Source organism: Tasmannia lanceolata, unplaced genomic scaffold (assembly GCF_043159265.1).
Source record: "Tasmannia lanceolata isolate RefF3 unplaced genomic scaffold, GAP_Taslan_0.1 ptg000015l, whole genome shotgun sequence".
Lineage (NCBI taxonomy): Eukaryota > Viridiplantae > Streptophyta > Magnoliopsida > Canellales > Winteraceae > Tasmannia > Tasmannia lanceolata.
Window position 1 is genome coordinate 62608866 of NW_027518692.1, and position 23748 is coordinate 62632613.

Sequence of the window (23748 nt, forward strand, 5' to 3'; positions counted from 1 at the left end):
TGACTATGATCGATCCAAACCCTCCATTTGTGGACCAGGTGGCGATCTGATCACCATGATCTTGGGCCATTGAACTATAAGGAGTAGGGACCATCAGGCCAACGGTTTGGATTAATATCATCTATTTACAAAGCGCCTCTTAGTTTTGCCGAGAATGAGAAAGGGAAAAAAAAATTGGGAAAATTCCGTTTGACAATTTTGCCCGTTTCTCCATGTTGCTTCAAAATCACGCGCATTTTGTTAGATTTTCCGAATCCGAACACGCCCGAATATCCTCCTTTTGAGGCCATAATTGTTAAGCAGATTATTCTGTTTGGAAATTACAACGAGTCCTCGGGGTACAAATGTATGCATGCGTGTGAATATAAACTAGGAAAGCTAACTCATTTTCCATGAAATTTTATTCCCAGAATCCAAAACTATTACCCATTTTCTAGGAATAAGTCATTCCTAATGGGCACTGTAATTTCTCTTTACATGGAATAACTTTTTTCACTAGATTCAAGCAAGGGAAATAAAAAAATACAATGGCAGAAAATTTAGGGCCTGGTAGGTTTGCAATTTTCCTAGAAAAAGAGAAGAATTTCAATTTTGGAGTGTCAAGATCAATCGTAAGGGTCATAAAAAAAATCTTGGTTTTTTTTTCTTCTTTTCTAGTAATTAACGCCTCTGTTTTAAGCTACTCTTACTGGCTGTTGGCAGAGTATTTGGAACTATAACGCAGAGAAAACATTCAAATAATCAGGCCAACACATCTACCAGAACAAGAAAGAGAATGCATAATGAGGCAAATGCATCTCTATGAGAGCAGCTCTTGAAAAAGCAATTCAGAGATAGAATCCTTACCTCAATTGAGGCCCAATGCCGTTTCAATATACGAACTAACAAATTCAATTTTCTCACACAGAGCATCAGACAACTTCTCTCAGGACAAATCGTGCTTTTCATCACTATTCTCTTACCACCTTCAAAGAATTTCTTACAATTCATCTTATGTACAACAAACAATCTCAGCCTTCTTACTCGCTTTCATAGTCCTCTTCATCCCCAAATGTAAAAACAGACGCATCGGCGGCAATTGCCTTGAACTCACTTACCCCCTCTGAATCCAATTTAGGAACCTCTTTGGTTGGTTCACTATTGGGGACCTGTTTTGCCGCTTCACCTTGTAGTGAAACTTCTTGAATGGCCAGGGCTACGCCAGATATTTCCTCTGGTGATGTATTAGTTTTGGGTCCAACAGAAGGGACGGGTCCTCCAACACTGCCTGCTGTTTGAGCATGCCGGCTCTTGGAAGAAACACTCTCTTCTGCCTCACTGTCAGAGAATACATCATCTTTGTCGTTGTTTTTGGTGTCTTTATTTGATTCTGGAGGTGGTATAATCCCATCCCCCATAGTTGAACTGGTCCCTGAACTTTCATCGGTTTCTTTGCGGATTGTTTCACTTTTGGGCTTTGTGGGAATCGAACCATCATAGTCTATCATTACAACCTCAACCTGGAATCCTGGGGAAGGCAGTTTCCTCTGCACAGTAGTTATAATTTAAACAGATGACCAAAGATATATGCAGGAAAAAAGAAAGAAGGCAGTATGAAAGAACACTAGTAAGAGAGAGAACATCTGGAAGTAGAGAAGCTAAAATCTTGTGCAACAGTAGTGTGTGGCATTGGCATTTAATTTCTGAAGATAAGTCATTTTGAACTATGCAATTCATCCAATTTCGGGGAAAGTTTCTGAATTGGAAGTTGAGATGGAAATATGGGGGTTGAGGAAAAGGGAGAGAATGTTTGTTGAAGTTCTTTAGACTGCTATCCTTCATGAGCAGATCACCAATATTAACAAGTAAAGGTCTAACTGTCTTTCATTTTTCGCCACAGAGGTGATGTTTGTGTACCTTGTCAAAACCATCAAGCTCTGATGTGTTTAAGATTTTTCTGTTTTCCGTCATTGTTGTATTCAACCAACTGAAGATACAAAAGGGACAAGATATACATTAGTAGGAACTCAGGATGGAATAAAAACAACAAGGTTCTTCTAAGTGACAAAGTACAATGTATGCAACCAAGCACAGACACAATTCCCAGCATGCATCTTAAGAAGAATTATCACCATAGAATAATATCACAGATGTAATTTATCTGGGATATAGAATGGAAATCCACTTTATTTGAAAACTTAGAGAACAAATTTAGTGATTTTCATAACAATTAGTAACTTTTGCAAAGGCTACAGTCTAAAGAGTTCACCAATTTGCAAGACATTAATTGAAAATTTTAACAATTTTGGACTATTACTCTGCTTCTTAAGGATTCACCTTTCCTACTTATCGGCTATCATTATGTTCCTCAAACCAACAACTTACCATCACTTGCTCAAGTTGCTATGTACCAATATGTTTTACATTATGTAACCTGTCACAATTTATTGTTGTTATTTCATTTTAGTGTGTGATAATTAAAAGATAACGTCGACTTCTTGATTTACACACAAGGTTGCAGGTAAGTGCTGCTGATAACTCCTAAGAAAACCTATTCCAAATATGCCAAAGTGGAGACAAAACAAAAAAAAAAATCAAAAGATATTAGTAAGGACTCCATTTATCCAGGATCTCAACTACTTCGGATGGACGCAAACAACTGTTTAGGACAAATGATTTTAACCAACCATACATCAAAGATGGTTAATACGAAATGACAGAAAAATTACGGACCAGTAGAAGTCTCCTTGCCGATCATGAAAATGTATCTTAAAGTCACCAGCCAACTCTGTCAGACCATGCTCCCCTGGCAAAGCAAAGACTATGATCCCTTTCTTTGGTGCACTAAACCAAAAATCTTCAGGCTGCAAAAGATAATGTCAAAAAACAGGTAAAAATTCTCATTCATAACGTGTTGAGTGCCATAATCGATATAGAGGAGTGTGGATATCATTTTCTGATAGAGTCAAAAGAAGCTTTAAAATCTCCAGGAAAAATGTCTATGATAACCAATATATTCAGTTCATAATAGCATTATAAGTACATACAGGTGATTCAATCTCCCAAGATGTATATGGCAACCAATATATTCATCCATAATAGCATTATAAGGATGCAATGCAATCAAAGGATACTCAAATAGATAAAAGTTGTATGCAGACAAATAATTTATGGTCTCTATTCAGTAAAAAAGATAAAAGTTCCCCTGTGTACCCCATGGAAGCTGGTCACTAAGTGGTTCCATCAGAGCCTCAGCAAGACATTGCAAGCAACAAGGTATTACATAAGCCATCTACTTGTACAGGTGCAGGGATAATGCCAAATGAGGACTACAACAAATTCAGAGAAAACCTTGTTGCAAAATGTGAGGTTTTATGTAATGTGTGTGCGTGTTTTTCATTGAAAAAATAATTGAGAGAAAAGTATTATGATCCAAACCTATCCAGCTGTTTGGCCTTGCCATGCAATGCCCAAAAATATGGAATGATCTACATCCTAGTCCTTGGACTCGTGGCTTTTAAATGAAGGGGCATGTGTTCTCACACCCTTCTTTCAATAAGCCCAAAATAAATAGCTAACAATACCAATATGGTGAAAAATAAATAGCTATGACCTACCATCAAATCTTTAGTCCGTGGATGCTTTTTTGTTGAGAAGAGAACTCCTGTGGAAAAGCCAAAATGCATCAATATTCTCTCGAAATTTTTTTACCAAAGAAGCATATACAAAAGAAAAGAATAAAAAAAGGGAAATGATTTCAACACAACCATGTTTTGATATATGCGCTCACCTATCTTGTCTTCCAGTATTTAAAGAGCTGTCAAAAGGTCATTACGGTTCCCAAAAAACTCTCACAGGCCAATTAAAAAAGAACAGACAAGCTAGAGAGCGTACATAACAAAAAGTTGGTGTGTTGATATCATTTCCCTAAAAAAACATGTGCTGAGGCACTGTACTAAAATATAACAAACAATGAAACAATAACGATAATAATAATAACAGTAAATGTTTCAATCAACCAATATAATAAAGAAAAAAAAAACATGTGTTTTATTGCAATTATTAATGTTGTAAGAGTATTAAACTATAAAAAATAACAATAATAACAACAAATGTTTTTTTTTTGAAAAGTACTAACAACAAATGTTTTACTTAACCAATAGAATATGAAGGACCTATTTTGTTTAAAAAGTGAATATGAAAGAACCAACGTTTAATAACTATCTGGGTCAATCACTAAGATGCACGAGCAGACTTGGTTTCGGCCCCATTGAGTTGATAAAAAACCCATTCGACCTACCCAAGTCAATCAAAAACCTGCCGAGTAAATCAATGGCTCGCTTGAGTCAACCCAATGTTGCCTTAAGCGAGTTCTTGACCATGTAAGTGGTTCTAGACATTGCTACAGTTATTGAAATTCAAGAATACGAACAATTTGATTCATAGCAAGATGGGCCAACCAAGTCTCTAAAAAAAAGGAAATAACAATCCATAACCTCACAAATTATTATTTAGCATCTAATGGAAGAGAACAAAGACTACATGCATTAAACTTGCAGCATTACCGTTATGATCGGAGATAGTTATGGAGGGCCTAATCCAATAAGGGCACCTGTGAAGTCGAAAACCCCTAAGCATGCACCTAGACAAAATCTACTGTCAGTGAAGTAGTAAATATCTGAATAATGTTGCTCTAATTTGTAAGTAAAAATAATGATTTTGATAATATATCCTTCGCTCCCTCTCTTTTACACTTTACATTTCAATATATAATGATAAACAAGGAAATACCTACGCCCAGGCTGATTTTCTCCATTGAAGTAGGTTAAGATGCGCTCAAAATATTTGACATACCTCTAGGACAAGTGGGAAAAAAGGAGAATCAGAGAAATGTTAATAAGTGTCTTCTTTTGAAAGAAATTATGATTTATGAGTTCATAGCAAAGAATAGACTGACAATCTGACTTGGAAGAACAAGCCCCTTCCCATCCACACATCTTTTCTGATTGTAGTACTCAATAGATTCCTCAGCTGTTGGGAAGAACTGTACAATGACAAGTATCGATTACAACTATAAAGGTAAGAAAATAATATAACCAAAAAGAGCAAAGAATAACTCTCCCAAAGTAATATCATAGTCCCTATATATTCATGGGGCAAAAAATCACAAACTCGCCTTAAGGAAGAGAAGAAGACTAGAAATCATTAACCCTGTCCTCGCCATTCCAGCTTTACAATGAACCACCACGACATTTTCAATATCCTCCTTCAACCATGAGTATGCACTTTGGCAAAAGGATTTTATAAGTTGAATTGGAGGGCAATTGTGATCATCAAATGGGAAACAAGCCACCTGGAATTGTAAGAAACTGAAATTATGAGTAACAAATAAATCATCTTTTCCCTGATAAACGACCAAAATACAGTATGACCAACTATATACTTCTTGGATTTCTAGAGCATGAAAAGGTTAAAAAAAGATACAGTTCATCATAGACTATTATTCTTCTTTATAGGAATGGAAATTAGAACCTTATTTTGAAGTGCATGTACGTATCAATAGTTGAATCCGTTAGAATCTGATGATATCTTCTATAATTGCAATCAACCCTAATGAATGCTTATATAAAACACTCAAAAGGGGGAAATACAGAAAGATAAACATAAGCATGGAAATGTAAACCTGGACGGGGTTGGCACGCAGCATCGTGGGTTTGCTCCCCATAGATGCGAGTTCGAGTACCCACGGAGTTACCCGATGCACGTGGTTTACGGGTGATTGCGTGCATCCATAGGGATTAGTCCCACCCTAAAATGGGGTGGGGATACCCTATGTCATCAAAAAAAGATAGAATAATATTAATTTAACATAGCTACCTCATCTAGTATTATGATGTAGGACCGGGGAAGAGAAATAGAAAAAGAAGAAAAGGAGAAGAAGAGCAGGGGAAGAAGAGTAGAGGAAGAAGAAGAAATCTGTAGGGGAAGAAATTCAGTATTCCAATCAATTAATCATCAAAAACTGAAATTCCATGGAAATAAATAAAAGACCTAAAACTAAAAACATGGGAATAAAATCCTAGAAACTAAATAACATGGAAATCTAAATAATATGGAAATAAATCCTAATGGGCAAATATGCCTCTTATTGGCCCTACAATCTGCATCATTCTCTCCCGCTTGAAAAGAACTCGCCCTTGAGTTCTAGTCCGCCTGGATCAAATATGTAGACGATCCACTGAAGCATTAGGAGTAATCCGTCGAAGGCACTCCCTGATGTCTAATGCTCGTGACAACCATGAGAAGCATCTGAAATGCCGACGGAGCGAGAGGGAAAAATCGTCCATGTAGAACCAAAAGAACACAAGCCACTCCAGAGAAGTAAACTGGCTGGAAAGATAGCAACGTACTCCTCCTGGATCTGCATGATAGCTATGGGCAGTACCAATCCATGACCATCACCTAAAAGGTCATCACCAATAAGCTCATCGGTGGATTTTTTATGCGGCTTAGTGATGCCAAACTGACAAATCTCCTGATGATCATTATATGCACTAAAATACTTTGTCTCAACCGCCACGATCATCTCGATCGGAGTATCTACTAGAGAATCAATAATATCACCGTGCTCATGTAATGATATGGAATCAGCATCCTCAGTGGACTGCTCGTGCTCTCCATGCTCTGGCAATGCCCCATCAGTCACTGGACTCTCCGGCTCTATATCTATCATCTCTGATTTTGTATCTGCCATCATGGACTCTGTATCTGACATAAGCGCGGGCTCAACATCTATAATGGTCTCATCCACAATGTCATCTGGGTCATCATGTGGCTCCTCAACATTGTTAGCAAATTCCTTCTCCCCTTCTTGAGAACTAATACCATCAAGCACGCGCCTCAATAGAACTAAGGAACCTTGGACCAAAAAAAAAAGAGTGACAAAAAGTAACTGGTTGCAGTGGCAACAATTACCAACGACATTGGGAAACACACGACCATTTTACCAATTAAGATAGTGCAATGAATTTTTCAAGAGGTGTGGATATCAAATTTGGAGGAGTTATTTTGCATAAGACAAGGGGAGGGGTGTTTGCAGGAAAATGAGGGGATTCTAAAAATGTAAGTGGGAAATTTAAGAAACTGAACCAAAGGAGTGTCACTAACAATTTTGGGGGTGTACTTCGTGTAAGACAAAGGAAGGGGTGTATGTAGTAAAATTGAGGGGGTGTTTCACATCCTTCTTTATGACCCCTTTCGCAAAACAGGGTTCCATTGTAACCATTCTCTACCAAGGGATGTCGGTGAGGCTTGGGGCAAAGGTGGTCGTGCCAAAGAAGACCGGAGCAATGTCGCTGCTTCCGTTCTCTCCCCTTCTTTTTGCCTGTTTCTCTCCAGTTGCAAAATCTCTGCAGCAAGCAAATTGTGCTCCCCTTCACTCCCCTTCATCCATTTCTCTCCCTTCTTTATCATCTTCCTCCTCATGATGCTTCGTATTGCACAGATTTGTCTCCAAATACATGTACGCAACTCTCAGACACTTCTCATTGGTGGTTTCCATGGCCTGTTCAGATTCCTAGTGTTCGGCACGAGAAAGGTCGCCGGTAGCCTCGTCGCCGTTGTCGTTGCTGATTGAGCATTGAGCCTTCAAGCTGTAATAGGCATCACCTTTTCTCTCATCCAATGGTATCTTGCCTCTTGCGTCAAGCCGTTAAGATCTTGCCAGAGCGGCAGTCTCAATAAGCATTCTTAGTAATGTAGCCCATCAAACGTACTAGATAAGCCTGAGCTCTTGAAATTCTAACCATTTAGAGTGCTAAATATAATTATATAAGTGCTCAACTTATTAATGACCTAAAGAACATCAAGAAACAAACTGCACTATCTAAACAAACATTAACATTTACTAAAAGTTATGGGCATGCAAATGCACTCTTTTAAGGTCCTTCAATATATTATTTGCAAAAGACTCATAACAAGCAGATACATTTTTAAAGGTATGTACAGAATGTCACGAAAAGAATAAAAGGCAAAGAATTGAAAGCACACCTTCCCCTCAAATAGCGATGCATCATACAGCCTCTCCGAACAGAGATTATATACTTTGTACTTCCCCTGCAAGGAAAAGTCCTGTTAGGAACCAATAGAGGAAACACTTGATAGGCACATCAGGAGGAGGTTGGAACTTTCGGGCTGCCATTAAGCTTCTCTTGGTATAATTCTTAAAAAAGAGGTACTAATTTAAGTAAATTGATCACCCAAAATTACATGTTCCTATAGGCATGTCACAGAATTATAAAAACATCATGAAAAGAACCAAAACTACTAAAGATGACTACCAGAATGTTATATCAATCATAGTGGTATCATCGAGCAAACTGGAAAGAGCAACATGCCCTAAATAGAAAATGAAGCATAACCATGTTGTGCTTTACACATAACTGTACCAAAAGCAGAGCATTAAAAAAAAACTGTGCCAAAAGCAGTACCATAGAAAACCATTAAGAGGCACACAATATCTAGGCAAGCCGGATTAGAACAATACACTAGCATTCAGTGTAGTGTCTTCAGTCCAATCTTATCTCCTAGGATTCAGACAGAAAAGTGCTTCAAAAAACAAAGAGCAGGAGTTCACCATTTTCTAAGGTCACATCAAGTGAATAGACCGATGTAAAATATTTCCATGGAAATGTGTCGAGTCCATAGTTACCAGGTCAGGAAACGGATACGAGAAGCGAAACGTGAAACGTGTGGAAAAAAACAAAGGGGAAACGGGAACCGAGAAACAATAGAGAAACGTCTTGGGATACACATTGAGAAACGCAGGGCAAACATGAGGGAAACGTTTGTGAAACGAGAAGGAAACGTTTGGAAATACGAGATGGAAACACTAGTGAAAGATTCATGCATTTGAATGTAGCGAGGAAGGTGGGAAACGCCGAGAAGGTGGGAAAACACAAGGGAAACAAGAGTGAAATGTTTCCTACGCATTTCCCAAACGTATTCCGCACGAATAACAGAATTACTTCTATAAGTATTAGTTAAAATGAGCTCCAAATCTTCTCATCATTTGTGTGTTACTATGGTTTGAAGATCCCAACTCTGTGTAGTGTGTAACAATTTATCATTGGCATGCCAAAGGTGAGAGGTCCCACCATTTTGGAGTCATACAAAAACTGAGTACCCATGTCGACTTATAAGACTCGCCCCAAAAACTGGCCTACTGCCAGAAATACTAATATGAAAATCCAGGATAAACTGAATCTTGGTGTCTGGTAAGTGGTAAGAGATTTTTTTTCTTGCAAGGTAACAAAACAAGGACGGAGATTTTGACTGTTCTGATTGAGTTTGAGTGCAGAAAGCAGCGATGAAAAAATGTCGCTTTGTGAGTTTCATGACACAAATCCAGGTACTTAATTAAATCTACTTGAGAAGTTATGGCCTGCCCAAAAGTGACTCCTTTGGAGATTAAAATTTAGACGAAGCTAAATCAATTGATTTTAATATTTTATCAAGTATAAATGCATAATCAATATGCTCTCAGTTCTCAAACCCTAGCTTGTAGACTTTTGAGCTGTTACTTCTTCGGGTTTTTTTTTATTACCCCTTCTTCCCTCCCCAGACCCAAACCCCCAATTTCCTCGCAGATCATTCTTCACTTCTTGGTCAAGTTGGAAGATCTTTGCAGCATTACCTTGCAAATCTTTGTCTCCACACAGAATCAGCTGTGGAGATGGTTCCACATCCCCCCCCCCCCCACCCCTCTTTTTCTATGTGGATACTGATGGCATGTTTGAATAGCAAAGCTAACTCAAAATTGCTATGGCAGGGAATATATGGTTGATGCATGTGTCCCCACCCAAGTAAAATAAAATTCACCTATAAGCTTTTCTTTTCTTCAGCGTAATGAAGGTTTCATTAGGACCACAGAATCGTTTTTTATATTTTACATTTTTATTAAATTTTCATCTAGTTCATTAACTTGATTCATCGAGTCCTTTGCTTTGGCCAAGTTCTTCAAAAATGTACAAGATAATTCCTTTGAGTCTTTTTTTAGTAGCAGCATCAAGTCAAAAACGGATTTCTAAATAAATACAATCAACGATAAATTCATGAAAATTGGCACAAGATTGATGTGTAAAATATATGATGAATGGGCCAGAGACTCCACGGAAAAATCAACAAGATGCTATCATTTTTTCCTAAAGAAATTCTTGTTTCACATTTTTCATGAAGCAATTAAAGGCAGAAGAAATTGACCAAATCAAGTCTAGAAGTAGAATAGATCATAATGTCCACCTCAGTAGAAGAATTGGCATGCCTCATATTTATTCTACGGAATCTCGATTTAGATATCATGTCCATGTGCACTATATCATGACAATCATAGTGTACTACATTTGTCGGCAACATGGGCAATAAAATATATTATCATTTTATACGGGAAAATATAGTAGCTAAATCAATTAACATGCAAGAAAATCAAGTAACTGATGTCTTGACCAAGGGGCTTTCCATAGATTGGCATCTCTATCCCACAAGAAATTTATTTATATATAGAACAAGGACTTCATAATTCATAAGGAGGTACTTGTTGTGTAGGAGCACAACAGTTATTTCATATTATTTTGCATTATAAGCTTAATTACATTACTTATATGAATTATGGATTTAAATTTCAAAGCCTATAATATTTACCTTGAGTGTTTAGATCACATCATAATACTCTACAAGTACAAAAAAATAGATTGGTTATTTGAGCATGCAGAGCATATCCTCGACAAAGGACATACAAACGATAAGGATAGTGTGAAAAATCCACTTCTCCAAGCAGTGAATATGGCAAAATTATCCTAGCCAACTATTCATATTGAAGAAGACACAAGAAAATGATCCATGCAGACGAACCCAACTAGTGTCATGAGTAGACTCAGTCAATTTGAGCCGGGTAGATCCTTTCACCTTCTTCATGAAAATTTTCTAAAGGATTCATTAGCCGACCCCAACTAGTTTGGGACAAAGGCTTAGTTGAGTGAGTTGAGTTTAGTACAAGAAGACACAAGAAAGTATTATTATTACCTTATGATGAGTTTCAAAAAACTTGATGACTTCCTCCATATGGTTTCTGTACAACCCCTGCACAACATCCTCATATGGTCCATATAAAAGTGATACATGTCATTCAGCAAGTTTAAGCTTCAATGAAAGCTATTTTAATTGCTTACCTCAAAATATCCAAAAAACCCAGAGCTCATATCACCAGCAGGAAACCCCATAGCAATAATGTTCTCAGTGATATATGTCATATCCAAATCAAATCCACCATCCTGTGAAAAAGATTAAACAACCATGGTCATATGTTTATGCATAAATATGTAGGAAATTCTTATCGAAAGAAGAGATTGAAAAGGGATATAAGTGGAAAGGTAGTAATGTAAAAGTACATTAAAAAAAAAATTACAAAATAACTTCTTTCTTCACTTCCCAAATAAAGTTAAAGAGTGATGGAGCACAGGCACAGAGGACCAGTGATGAAGCTTCTTTTAAACGTGGTCTGCACTTTCATGCGGGAAAAGGGAGGTGAAACCAGCTTTCGGTTATTGTTTTAAATTACTTGGGAAAGGACTTCTGACATTCTTGACTCTCTTTGGGGGTACTAGAACATATGGCATCAATCATCCAGGGCGAAGCAGGCAAGAACCATAAAAAGAATTATATTCTCTGCAAAGGAAACCATGGTATTTTTTATTATTTGCAGACTGATTTTGAGTGTGAAAGCTTCTTCTTTTTTTTAATGAAAGCTTCTATTTATGGGTATAGTTACAATTTGACTTAAACAAGGAACGTTTTTAGGGCTGTTCTAACGTTAGAAAACGCTTATAATAGGAATTTCAGGCAATATTTGAAGTTTGAACATAACATATAAAAGGACCTCAATCTTTTAAATTTAAGCTCATAGTTTCTGCTGAATTTCAAATTGAAAACACCACAGAATCTCATCATTAGCCAATACCCTACAACTGCCCAGAAATCTGCAACCTATCCACCTAACCAACAACAACCTTTCCCATCTATTTCACATCCTAGAATTGTCCATGGACCCTTCCAACCATGTGGTAGCCATGAATCCAACCCTAGAGCTTAACCTTTACCCCTCAACCAAACTGCTACAATTTTGTTCCAGAATTCTTTTACAGCCATCAGAATTATCTCCAACCCAGAAACTTAATCCTAGCACTTCAGTCCTATTCCGCTTGAAATTTAAACCCTATTTCACATCAAGAACCTGTCCTATACCTCTGGATATTAACCCAACTTACCCAACCTTAAACCCCTTGCATCTCTACCACATTCCTATTCACGGGCTTTAAACATGACCCTGCAGGGGGAGTGAAAATATCATCTCCCTCTTTTTATAACCAACTGTCCATTAAGTTTGTCCCAACCAGTGTTACTTTCAGACCTTGATTACCCCTCTTAAATGTTACTACTACTCTTACTCTGAAGCCGCTGCCCACCTATCCTTTACCATAACCGGACCTATTTCTGAATTAAAACAAAGGCATGCAAATTTCTGTCAGTGAACAGTCCACCTCTTTCAACTCTCTCTCACCTTTAGAACCTCCCTACCAGTCCCCCATTAACCAGAAACCATCTCATTACTCTTTTCCTAAACCTACAAATTTATCTCTTTTTAGTTCTGGTTGACAATGACAAGATTTATACTGTTATACCCATAGCAGTTTCCTTTTCAAGCAGCAATATCTGTCCTTATGCCCATTATAACCCTACCTTGTAACTTAAACCTATAGAGTGACTGTATCATTTGGCTGTCATATGTCAACCATGTCACGGACAACCTATTAACTCAGGGAGCTTTTAACAAGTGATTATTCCCATTATGGTGAAATAAGCATTTCTTTTGTAAGTGACAGTAGAATTGAAGTTTGAGAAAGCTAATGAAAAAAATATGACACGGACAAAATGAGAAGTTATCAACCATGTCCATAATCTATATGAACTGGTTCCCTAATCAGTAATGAACTGAACATATCTGAGGAAAATGATTAATCAACTCTTACCCTGTTGTGGGTATGATAAAAAAAATTCATATCAGTAGTAACAATAGTAATTTACCTGGTATCTTCGTTTGTTCTGAGAAACCATGTGTCGAGCCTTAACCTGCACAGCCTTAACTGCACTTCTAGATGAGTCTACCAACCCTTTTGTAAATGATCCCAGAACACCAGATTGTGCAGTTGATGAGGAACCCTCAACGCTCTCATCTGCTACGCCTGTAGGAGATTTTGGAGATAAACGCAACCCAAATCCACTAGCAAAACGTGCAAATGTTGACTTTCTTGAATTTCCAGACTGTGGATCATCCTGTGCTAAGGGTTGTGGGATTTTGAGACTTCTGGCCCAAGAGGATATACCAGAAGCAGATAACATAGAAGGTGTCTCACGTATAGGGCTATCTTTTCTAGGAACATCAGAATGCTCGACATCAGGAGTCGTAACAGGTGACCTATCGGCTGATTCTGACTCCATCTTGCTACCCAAGTCTCAGATGTCTTAGCACGAGTAAATACCCAGCAGTACCAATCATCCAGCATGTACCATAAAGCAGTATGTCAATGTCGACTAACTTCTGCAAAAGTAAATAAATTATGTCATAGTTAAAAAGACATTGATGCTTTGGAAGTCCAGTAAATTTCACATCCGTATCAGCATAAATTGTATAAATGTGTTACTATGAAGAATGAACACATGTAGATTTTTTATATTTATTTTGTGTGTGTGTGTGTGTGGTGGTGGTGGTGGTGGTGGTGGTGGTGGGGGTGTGTGTGTGTGGTGGGGGGTCCCTTCTACCTCAACAACCAACAAAGGTCCCGTGACTAATTGCCCGAACCCCACTCTTCCTCCTAAGAGTACGACCATGAGCCCACCTGTAGGTGAGACGAGTGCGGGGCTTGGACTTCTAGGACCTAAACAACAAGATGCCCCGTTCAAATATTTCACATGTGGTGAACCGGGTCACAGGTCAACAGATTGTCCACATAGGACATTCAATCCTCACGCTAATTTAGCAGAACCCAATGTTTCAGAATGCGGAGTGGGTCAAAACATGGCAAAAGCAAATCCTAGTCGACTTGGCACAATGCGGTCGATTGCGCGGATGACACAGCTGAGTACTCAGCTGACACAGTCATAACTTGAGAGAATCAAAGGAATTTTGATTGGCTTTGTAGGGCAGAATGCGGACTCGAACAAGAACACGACCAGGGTAAAAGGGAGTCGACTCAGGGAGTCCACGATGACGCGGGAGAGTTTTGAAACTATGAATTTACCCGTAGATGATGAGGATAGAACACAGCGTGAAGGAGGAAATGGTCCCCATGATGGAAGCGCTCAATATGAGGGGACAAATAAGCAATCTCGTGAGGATGAGCACGATGAAAATGTACTTGAAGGAGATCGTGTGAGGACGATGAAAATGACATGGCTGGCAGGAAAAGGGAAGGATTAGAAGTACTGGAATCAGAAAGTTTTCCAATTCCACGGGCTGTTTGGCGGACAAGGAAACGTTAAACATAAATTAGCATGGAGAGAGAGAGAGAGAGAGACGCTTGATAAATCTACACATATCGAACATGGACAAAAAAACCTTGAATTCTTTCCACAGAAGATACTCGATTTTGTATTTAAGCATAAAGGAAGTGACACTGATTCAAATAGTGTGTCCAATTGTCCAAGAACAGAAATTTCATAAATTCTTAAAGAAATTCCTCGTGAGAAATTACAAGCAGCTCCCTTATTAAAAGATAGAATTAAGCTAAAATCCTTTGAAAATGACGAATTCAAAGCAACGAAAATGTATTGAGCTCTTTACACAAAAAATGCTGCACACAGATCTTGATCATATAAAGGAGTTTTAAACCAAAAATACTTTTGACATTCACTCATTTTCAGAACAGATAAGCCCTAGATTCTTAAGTTCTTTCGTCAATAATAGTTTGATCTTTAAAAGAAAAACAGGAATCGCTCAAAACCTGCATTTTCTGTACAGATTCAGGTACGCATATTTAAATTTTGCAGAGCCTTCGATTTAGGAAAATTTCTCAATATTACCTGGATTTCAAGAAGATATGGCAACGAATCCTTCTAACAGCTCCATCAAAGAATCAAAACGCATGATATTTAAGTCCGACACGGACGAAGAGAGGATTGAGAGAAAACAAAAAAAAGACCTGAAAATGATGAAAAATCTAGTCTAGTCATGTTTCTTAAATTTAATTTCTTTGATTAGCAACATCATTTACATAGAAAAAGGGATCTCTCATTGAACCGGAAAATAAACCCTAAATATAAAATGAAACGTAGCGAAAAGCATCGAACCTGTGAAAATAAAGAGGGAAACGAGGCAGATTGATCTTAGATCTGGTTATAGAGCTTTGAAATTCAATTCTTCCGAATTTGAGAGCGCTACCTGAGCTTTTTGGCATTTGAGAGAGAGAGAGAGAGAGAGAGAGTCTGTATTATAGAGAATGTTTCTGTTCCGTCGTGATGGCTACGTTGGCTCATCGTACCGTACACGTGTCCATCCTATGATGAGAGAATTCATTTATAATGAGGGGCCCTGTTATTTGGGATTTCATATAATTTTTGGGACTGATAAATTCGCACCCCCCTGTAGGATTATTCGCACCCTGTAATTTCTGACGGGGGGTGCGAAATTATCTTCTCCCTAATTTTTCCTGTTATTGATGGGTCATGATGCAGAAATCATATAAGACTGATGCGGCCCCCATTGGCGTGTGATTTTGTACCATGACACATACAGTGTAGGGTCCAATGCATGGATGGTTCAGATCACCTGACTGTACAACCATTGTACGGTGGTGAATCTAGATTGAACCTGTGTCCAGAGATTGGGATCGTCATTTTAACGTTACATTTGTGACGTTCGTGTTATCTTTACAGCTTGGTTATGGCCCACAGTATCAATGAAGATATCATTCCAAACACTTTACCTCCTTATCTCTAAACAAATTGCTCTTTCAAATATTCGTAGGAGTAGGTGGAGGGCCTCTTTGGAGTTTGAATGACTACCAAAATTGGTCCTCATTTGCAGGTAAGATTGTTTCAATTTGAACTTATTTGCACAATAAGAGGCAAGTCCTCACTACATTTGCAACTCAAGTAAGTTAATATTGTTGGTGGCTGCATTTTAAAAGAGGTAGTAGAGTATTTATTAGATCGGTGGCTTTGTCTACTACCACCAACTCTTTTACCTCTAGTCATGCGGCACTTTCCCTGTTTAACTCTTTGTCTTTGTCTTGCCCGTGTTCTTGATGCACAAGGTTTTATAGTAGCTTGTCTGGGAAGAAAAAATTTAGACGACCTCCCATTGTCAGAGCCAAGATTAAGTCTCTTATTGCTGCTCTTACTACCACGCAGAGTCTATGGCTTTGCGACCAAGGAATGAATTATACTGAGAGACTAAAGAATGTTTCCTATATATATTGATGTACAGTATGTACTTACGGCAGCATTATTCTTCGCTTGTAGTTCTTTGAACAACGTTACAAAAGTTACTATCTTATATCTTATCTTACTTAATTTCTGTATCAATTATTAAAAATAAGAGTATAAATTAGAAGCAGTGGACTAATGTTGGTTCCTAGTCTCAGCAATAACCTATAAGAGATTATAAGTTTCTAGAGCATTAATTATTAGAGCCCCAACTGTATGTCACTTCTCAAACCAGAGTGGATTTAACCTCCGTCTCTACTCTCAACTAAGCTGCCCAAAATTAGCACTTTCATTTTTCCATGCAGGCTGAGATTACAAAACCCACAACCATTCACGGGAAAGTGTAAATGGGCTGATTTCGAGTGACGCCAACAGAGGTGAACCGGCCTCCTCAAACTACTATTGTACCCCTGTTTAACTTCAAAAACATGTGCATATAAGATTACTAGTAAAACTATATACACTGATATACATTGTGATGAGCATGTAGGTGATTGGGAGTTTGGATGCCACCAAAATTGGTCATAATTTGCAAATACAATTAGGCCATGTTTTTGTATTTGTATTTGGATTTGAGTTTTGGATACAAAATACATCAATCATCTTCATGCTCATGTTGTACGAGAGAGCAAGGAAGGGAGGGAGGACCTCATGATTTCCAAATAATGTCTTGGAGAACAATATGAAAATCAGATATCTTTTCACTGCTGATTTGGAAATTTAAGGATTTGATCGGGATCCAAATCTCAACTGCCAAATGTGAGAAACCCAAATCCAAATCTTGTGGCTATCCAAACTTGGCCTTATTTCAATTTAATCTTGTTTGCAAATAGGACATTGACGGCTTTGCAAATGGGACATTAAGGGCCTGTTTGATTGCAGGATAGATAAACTGACCCTGTCCCGAATTGAATTGCATGTTGTCATGGATAGGTTGTCCCAAATTAGTTTCACCTTTTTGTTTGTAGACATTATTTTTTTATCCTTGGACAATCTCAGCACCCCGGGGAAATGAAATCCCCAATCATCTGGAATTTTGCTCTCATTTTCTAGGTTAAATACATAAGCTAGTATTGTTCTTGTCGGAGACAGTCACTGAACAAATGCTAAATACACATCCATTCTTTACCTCCAAAAAATTATCCTACATGCAAACAGGCCCTAAGAGGAAGGTCTTAACTATTTCAATTTAATCTTATTTGCAAATGGGACATGGTGTTATATGCTGCTGTTACAATTCCAAAAAAGCTTCCAACGCCAATCAGATGTGTGTCTAAGATGTGTGTAAAGTGAAGAGTGTCATCATCAAATCAAGAGAGTGTGGATATCATTTCAATATTCTTCATTTTCAAATGCTGACTAAATATTTTACCATGACAACAGTTGAGTGTTTGTAAATATAGCATTCATGAATTCTCCAATACATACAACCCCCACACTTTTCCCATCTCCTTTCTAGTCAAACAGGCATGGATATCTAGTATAAGATCTCAGACCCCTTTCTAGTCAAACAACACACACACACACACATATCTAGTATAAGATCTGAGACCCCTTTCTAGTCAAACAATACACACACACATACACACACACACACACACACACACATAAATATATAGATTTCACATGCAGTACATTGGAACCATGGAGGGCTGATAGAGGAAAGATCTGAGAGTGTGAGAATGACCAGATGGAAGGTTATAGGTGAACTTGATCCCTGATTTGGAATCCCCATGTCTACTGCAGTGTTTGTGGAAGCTGCTGATTGGCCTCGCCAAGCATGCGTCCCATCGGTTACTTTCGGGCATCGTCTCTGCTACTGCATAGACCCCTTTCGAATCCGTGAAAGCCTGATAATTGAGAACCTCCCCGGATTTTGTTATGCAAAGCACAGCTACCTCTGCACCTGCATGGGAAAATAAACACTGTTACACCACACACCACATAGAGGAAAATAAACACTGTTACACCACACTGTCCTCGCAACCTTGCGCTAATTGTAGCAGAACTCCCATGGATATGACTTGAGTCATGGCATCGTATGTGGGTATGTCTATAAATTTATAGAGAAATTGCAGTTCCTATTCCAACTTGTGTGCCATCAGAACCTGATACTGAAGAGGAACTAAATAATGGATTTACATAAATAATAAGTTAACTTGGAAATGCAGCTAATGGTTCTAAAGAAGTTAAGAAGCATATGCTGCGAAGAACACATATAACTTGTCGCTAATGTTCTTGTAAGAGAGGATTGATTTCTCTTGACAATGTCTTTACTTTGCAAAATGCACTTCCAATTTGATTTAGGGTCAAGAGTTGCATACTATGAGCTTTTTGACATGAATGTTTAGACAATTATCTTAATGGAGGACTAGAGGAAAATGCTCCGAGTACCAACACTATGATATGAAAAAAATGGCCAAAGGGAACAGATTAGCAAACATAAGAAATTCCTTCATGGTGTGAACTAAATAATGATCTTAAGAATTAATATTGAAAACAAGGTGGTTCTCCTTCCTCGGTATGCAAATATTAGAACTCCATGACGTCTAGATAATCCCATGTGAAGAAAATGCAGTGGTTGTCATTGTTGGTTTCATGTATACACTGCTAAGAACGTAGCTTGGCATATGCCGCGGAATGGGATTGGTTAGAAGTTACCAAATGGGTGCAATTTGCGAAGAGAATGGCATGTTATGCAAGAGCCAACAATAAGCTAAGTCTCTATAAAACAAATGTTGCACAATGTGTCCGTCTGTGTGGGATTGAGCCTCTAGCGCAATGGTCAAGGCTTTATTTTTTGACCTATAGGTCGGGGGTTCAATCGGAAAATAGGTCGGGGGTTCAATCCGAAAATACCTACCCAAAAAAATGTGTGTGTGCTTGTGCAGAATAGAGTGGCGATCAATATCTCAAAAGTTCAACCCTGGGTTATGGGTTTTGTATAAAATCCTCTTGACTATGTTGTTGCATAACACACGAAGAGTGGTTGAGATAATAACTTGAAAGTGTTTGGGCCTTGAACATACATTTTCACAATGATCTCATGATATACATCGTGAAAGGCTTGAATCTACATGCAAAATCAAAACATACTGAAAAAAAAAACCTAATATGCGCATTACAAGGTGAAGATAAAAAGAAGGGATATTGTTTTAATTTTAAGGATGATGGTTGACCCATTGATTAAGCTTTCTTATGTTGGCCTACCTCTTCACTAAACCTTTTTTCTGGGACATGTTCTCCTCATACATACTACATACTGAGGGAATATTGCTTTGGATTATTTATAATGCCTTCAGGGCAAACAGGGAGGGATAACACTTGCGCTGGCATATTTGGTACTTTGCCCATCAGATGCAGACTCTTCCATGACAAAGTAAACAAAAAAGAATGAGAGCCAGGATGAGACTCCATTGATGTCATAGTTAGTCTGCACTCATCAGGCCACATCTAGAGTGGTATTTAATTCCTAGACGGTCCCACCTGGTCGGTTGGAAAGGCTACCAGATTGATAGGACCAGTGTAGGTGCCATGTCCTGTATTTTGTGTCATGTCTTGTGGAAAAAAGTAAATCTAAGAAGGTGAAGGGATCATGAGAATGCAATGCCACATATGTGCTAAGCATGCATGGAGCAAATTATGAAATACTTAGCCTAGGGATCATGTTCTACCATCTTAAGTTTCAACTGGAATGGAAATAATACAAGAGTTGCAACCACTGTTATTGGACATGTCAACCTCTGGAGTACCCATATACATATCCAATTTGGGAAAATTAAGTCACACCAGTGCAATCATAACAGTGTGTCCAACCTTGATCACACCATTATGAAAGCCTCCAATTACTAAGTAAACATAGGAAGTATTTTCCATCAGTTGTACTCTGTGCATGTCCATGACAACCTCCTTCACTCCAGGTGTCTGGCAGAAATCACAAAAGCACACAAGCCGCCAAGCGTACCTAAGAATCAAACACCACTTTTAGTCCACTTCATGCCTTGCTTCGTGCAAGGGAAGCGTCTGGAGAATTCCTGATGATCAATTTTTCCCACTTTATTACTATTATGGAATATGTCTTCCTCTAACGGTAGTAGGCACATTTGGCTACCATGATTTTTTTCATGATAAATCAGTGTCTCCGAGTGGAGATGAGGGTGAAGTGGCTAACAATCAGGAAACTAGTCTCCAACTGATGAGAAGTGGCAATAAATCAGGAAAAAAACTCTACTCAACTTTTTCCTGATCTTTAGCCACTTCACACGCTCATCTCAATCGTGCCCTCTCAAACCTCTCTCCTCCTCCCACTGCCCTACCCCTCTCTCACCACTCATAGAGACCGATCTATCATTATAAAAAAAATCCTAGCAGCCAGACATGGCCTAAAAGCATAGAGAAAAAAAGTTAATCTTTCAGCTGGTCAAACAATCGTTTGGTGGGGTAGTTTACAGTTTAGACATTCTTCATCGGCTCTCAAGTCTCACCAATTGTTAGTTCCATAAAAGGGTATATTTGAATTGTAATTGTTCTCTTAAAGTCAAATAACACTCAACATGTGATGGTAGAGGGGCAAATTTAGTATGATTTGCATAGAAAACTTTTTCTACCACGAGGGCCCACCAACATCCAAAACAATCTTTTCAGAGGCAGAGGTGTAAAGTAAGGCTTTTCAACCCTCTTGAGGCATGACAGGTAAGCCTCATGAATTTTCTAAATTTTAAACAAAAAATATAAAAAATAAGAAAATACCAAAAAAAATTGCAGAATCTTGAAAAAGCATATGCTTCATTTACAACAAATATCACCATCCAACCATCAATCCACCCGAAGTAACGACTCTTGATTCGGTTGAATGGTTTGAAAGAAATTACGAAAGCAAGAACCTGTGAAAAAAGTCCCTAAAACCTCTAAACACTCTAAAGTCACTAGATAGATGATTTTAAATTAGGAAATAGGTACACCCCACCCCACAATGAGCTTAATCCTTAAGACGGGTTTAACGTTAGAAAAAAAACAAACAAAAAATTGAAAACATTGAAAATGACTCTTGGGCTTATTTTTATGTGCATGCTTGACAGGCTAATGCCTTTCATTGGAGGCTTTAGTGAAATGTGTACACATTTCTACGGCTTGGCCACGCCTTTGGAGAAGAAAAAAAACTTTTTCCATTCCGTTTGAGGTGTTTTGAGGCACCTCTCCTTGAGGTGCATATGCCTTTTGATGCCTTTGAAAACATTGATCTAAATTCAATTCCAGCACCTGAAATCATTCATCATTCAACCATTTGATTTTCCACTAAAACTCATGTAAATAATGTTCATAGCAGCTTTTGATGAAATTATAATCCAACTCCATGACCCTTCAATACGCCCAAGAAAACTTGAGACAAAATGAAATGGGCTACTTACACACTATTGCGCCTGAAATTCAATTCTCCCAGGCTAACGGCTAACCCACACAAAGATCAAAACCAGTGTTTAAAAACTTGTTGACACGACAAGGATTTTTCTTGGCTGCATTGTGTTGCACCACATCCTCATTCCATGTTTTGCCCTCTAGAGTCAATAAAAACTCCTTTGACTCTCCCGAGTTATGACCATGTCAACCGCATTCTTGGCCGAGCGTACCGAGTCGACGAGGATTTTTCTTGGCCGCGTTCCGCGTCACATCCACGTTTTTAACACTGATCAAAACTACTTGAATCTATTAATGAAATCCACACAATAAAAGAGACAGAAAAGCAACAAAATGCGTCCCTCAGCTCAAAGCAAAAGCCTCGTAGCTTTCATGAAGCTTAAACATTTACTAGGTTCATTCCCACATTACATATATTCACAGCAAAACAAAATAAAAAGAATCCTTAAAAGCCTAAGTTATGAATAAGGTTTGACACCTTTCCTGAACTACCCAACTTACCCAATAACAACTACCCATTTTCCAAATGCGAAAAAAATCAGCAAGGAGAGACCCCCAAACTCATTTCTCACTATTTCCCAATTAGCGAAGGATATTTTAATGGCCAACGTTAATGAGCTGATCAGCTTGTGGGAGTTTTCAAAGATGAGAGTACTTCTTTTTTTAATTTCAAATTCCCCATAAGACTGCGTAAGGACCGATTTTCCAAAGAGTTTGTCCCTTTCGCCAAAAGGACCTTTTGACCATCCTGTTAAGAGAGACTCTTTGGCTTGTGAACGATAGACACCCTAAAACCTTACCAGCTCCATCTACCCAAAAGATGACATCGCAACTGAAATGTTTACCCATAAAATGATCCAATTTATTGTTTGAAGGTCTTATCTCTAGGATCATTTTGACTTGGTTTTCTATTCCCAGTCTATGGCAATTGAATCAATCACAAAAAAGGGTGAAAGCAGACAATCAATAAAACTACATATAAGCAGTGAAAATGGCAATGCATTAATTGGTAGCAGCAAAGAGAGCAAAAGTGAGGTTGAGCATTTTCGCTATTAGTGATGGACCTAAACGTACAACTGCTTTCCCTAGCGGTGATACATCCAAATGTACAAGTAAAACATTAGAACTGCAATCTCATTATTTAAGCGACATTTATCATTGATCTCCAAACATGACTGTTCAATTCACTCTCTATCTCCTCCAAACATGAATGTTCAATTGCCCACTTCAGATAGAATTTACAGATACAAACAATATAGTTTCAAAAATACCCCCAACACCATGACTAATGTAACCAAAAAGATATCTCATCAAAACCCAATTTTGCCACAATTCAAATAGGAAATCTCTCCAACCCTAAAAGGCTAAAACAGTACTTACCGACAAAGGAGAATTCCAACATGCATAAAATTGAAAACCCATGCCTAAAATCAAAATTGGAAAAGGGGTTTGCATCCACCACTAGTAAAACCTAATCTATGATTAAAACAACAACTACAAAGTGATTATTCAATCATGTCCTAAATCCAACATAAAAAGAAAACCAATTATAGAACAGATTCATTTAAGTCTATCAGTTCATGTTATTTGTTTGAAGTTACCTTCCAAAACATGATCTTCAGGGCCTATGGAGGAATCTCCACATACATCACAAACAACTCTGCCACGGACTTCACCCGTCCAAGCTCTTACACCCGACACAAAGAAGCAGATAAAGAGCCCCATCATCACTTTTTTCTGCATCTCCATCTCAGCCATCGAGTTTTCCCAATTTTGCAGTTCTTAGGTAGGGTTTATGTAGATATTTCTGTGAGCATT

At 38.1% G+C, this 23748-nt stretch overlaps 2 protein-coding genes across 3 annotated transcripts; both read right to left on the minus strand.

Moving 5' to 3' along the window:
* Nucleotides 1–783: 783 nt before the first annotated feature.
* LOC143892920 (phosphatidylinositol 3,4,5-trisphosphate 3-phosphatase and protein-tyrosine-phosphatase PTEN2A-like) lies at nucleotides 784–15526 on the minus strand. 2 transcript variants are annotated; one of them, XM_077397836.1, is made up of 14 exons: nucleotides 15379–15520; nucleotides 15112–15230; nucleotides 13117–13630; nucleotides 11205–11306; nucleotides 11059–11115; nucleotides 8029–8094; nucleotides 5156–5332; nucleotides 4937–5023; nucleotides 4771–4835; nucleotides 4545–4621; nucleotides 3597–3643; nucleotides 2713–2843; nucleotides 1897–1966; nucleotides 784–1526 (listed from the first exon to the last, which is right to left on the minus strand). In XM_077397836.1, exons 3-14 carry the CDS (start codon nucleotides 13528–13530, stop codon nucleotides 1020–1022), a joined length of 1800 nt encoding a protein of 599 aa, XP_077253951.1. In that variant the 5' UTR covers nucleotides 13531–13630; nucleotides 15112–15230; nucleotides 15379–15520; the 3' UTR covers nucleotides 784–1019. The 2 variants fall into 2 exon arrangements, with proteins under 2 accessions (XP_077253951.1, XP_077253952.1); XM_077397837.1 differs by lacking the exon at nucleotides 15112–15230 and having other exon boundaries at nucleotides 15379–15526.
* A 2314-nt stretch (nucleotides 15527–17840) lies between these two features.
* On the minus strand, nucleotides 17841–23688 carry LOC143892922 (Pollen Ole e 1 allergen and extensin family protein). The gene is made up of 2 exons (XM_077397842.1): nucleotides 23532–23688; nucleotides 17841–18421 (listed from the first exon to the last, which is right to left on the minus strand). Exons 1-2 carry the CDS (start codon nucleotides 23686–23688, stop codon nucleotides 18138–18140), a joined length of 441 nt encoding a protein of 146 aa, XP_077253957.1. The 3' UTR covers nucleotides 17841–18137.
* Nucleotides 23689–23748: the final 60 nt, after the last annotated feature.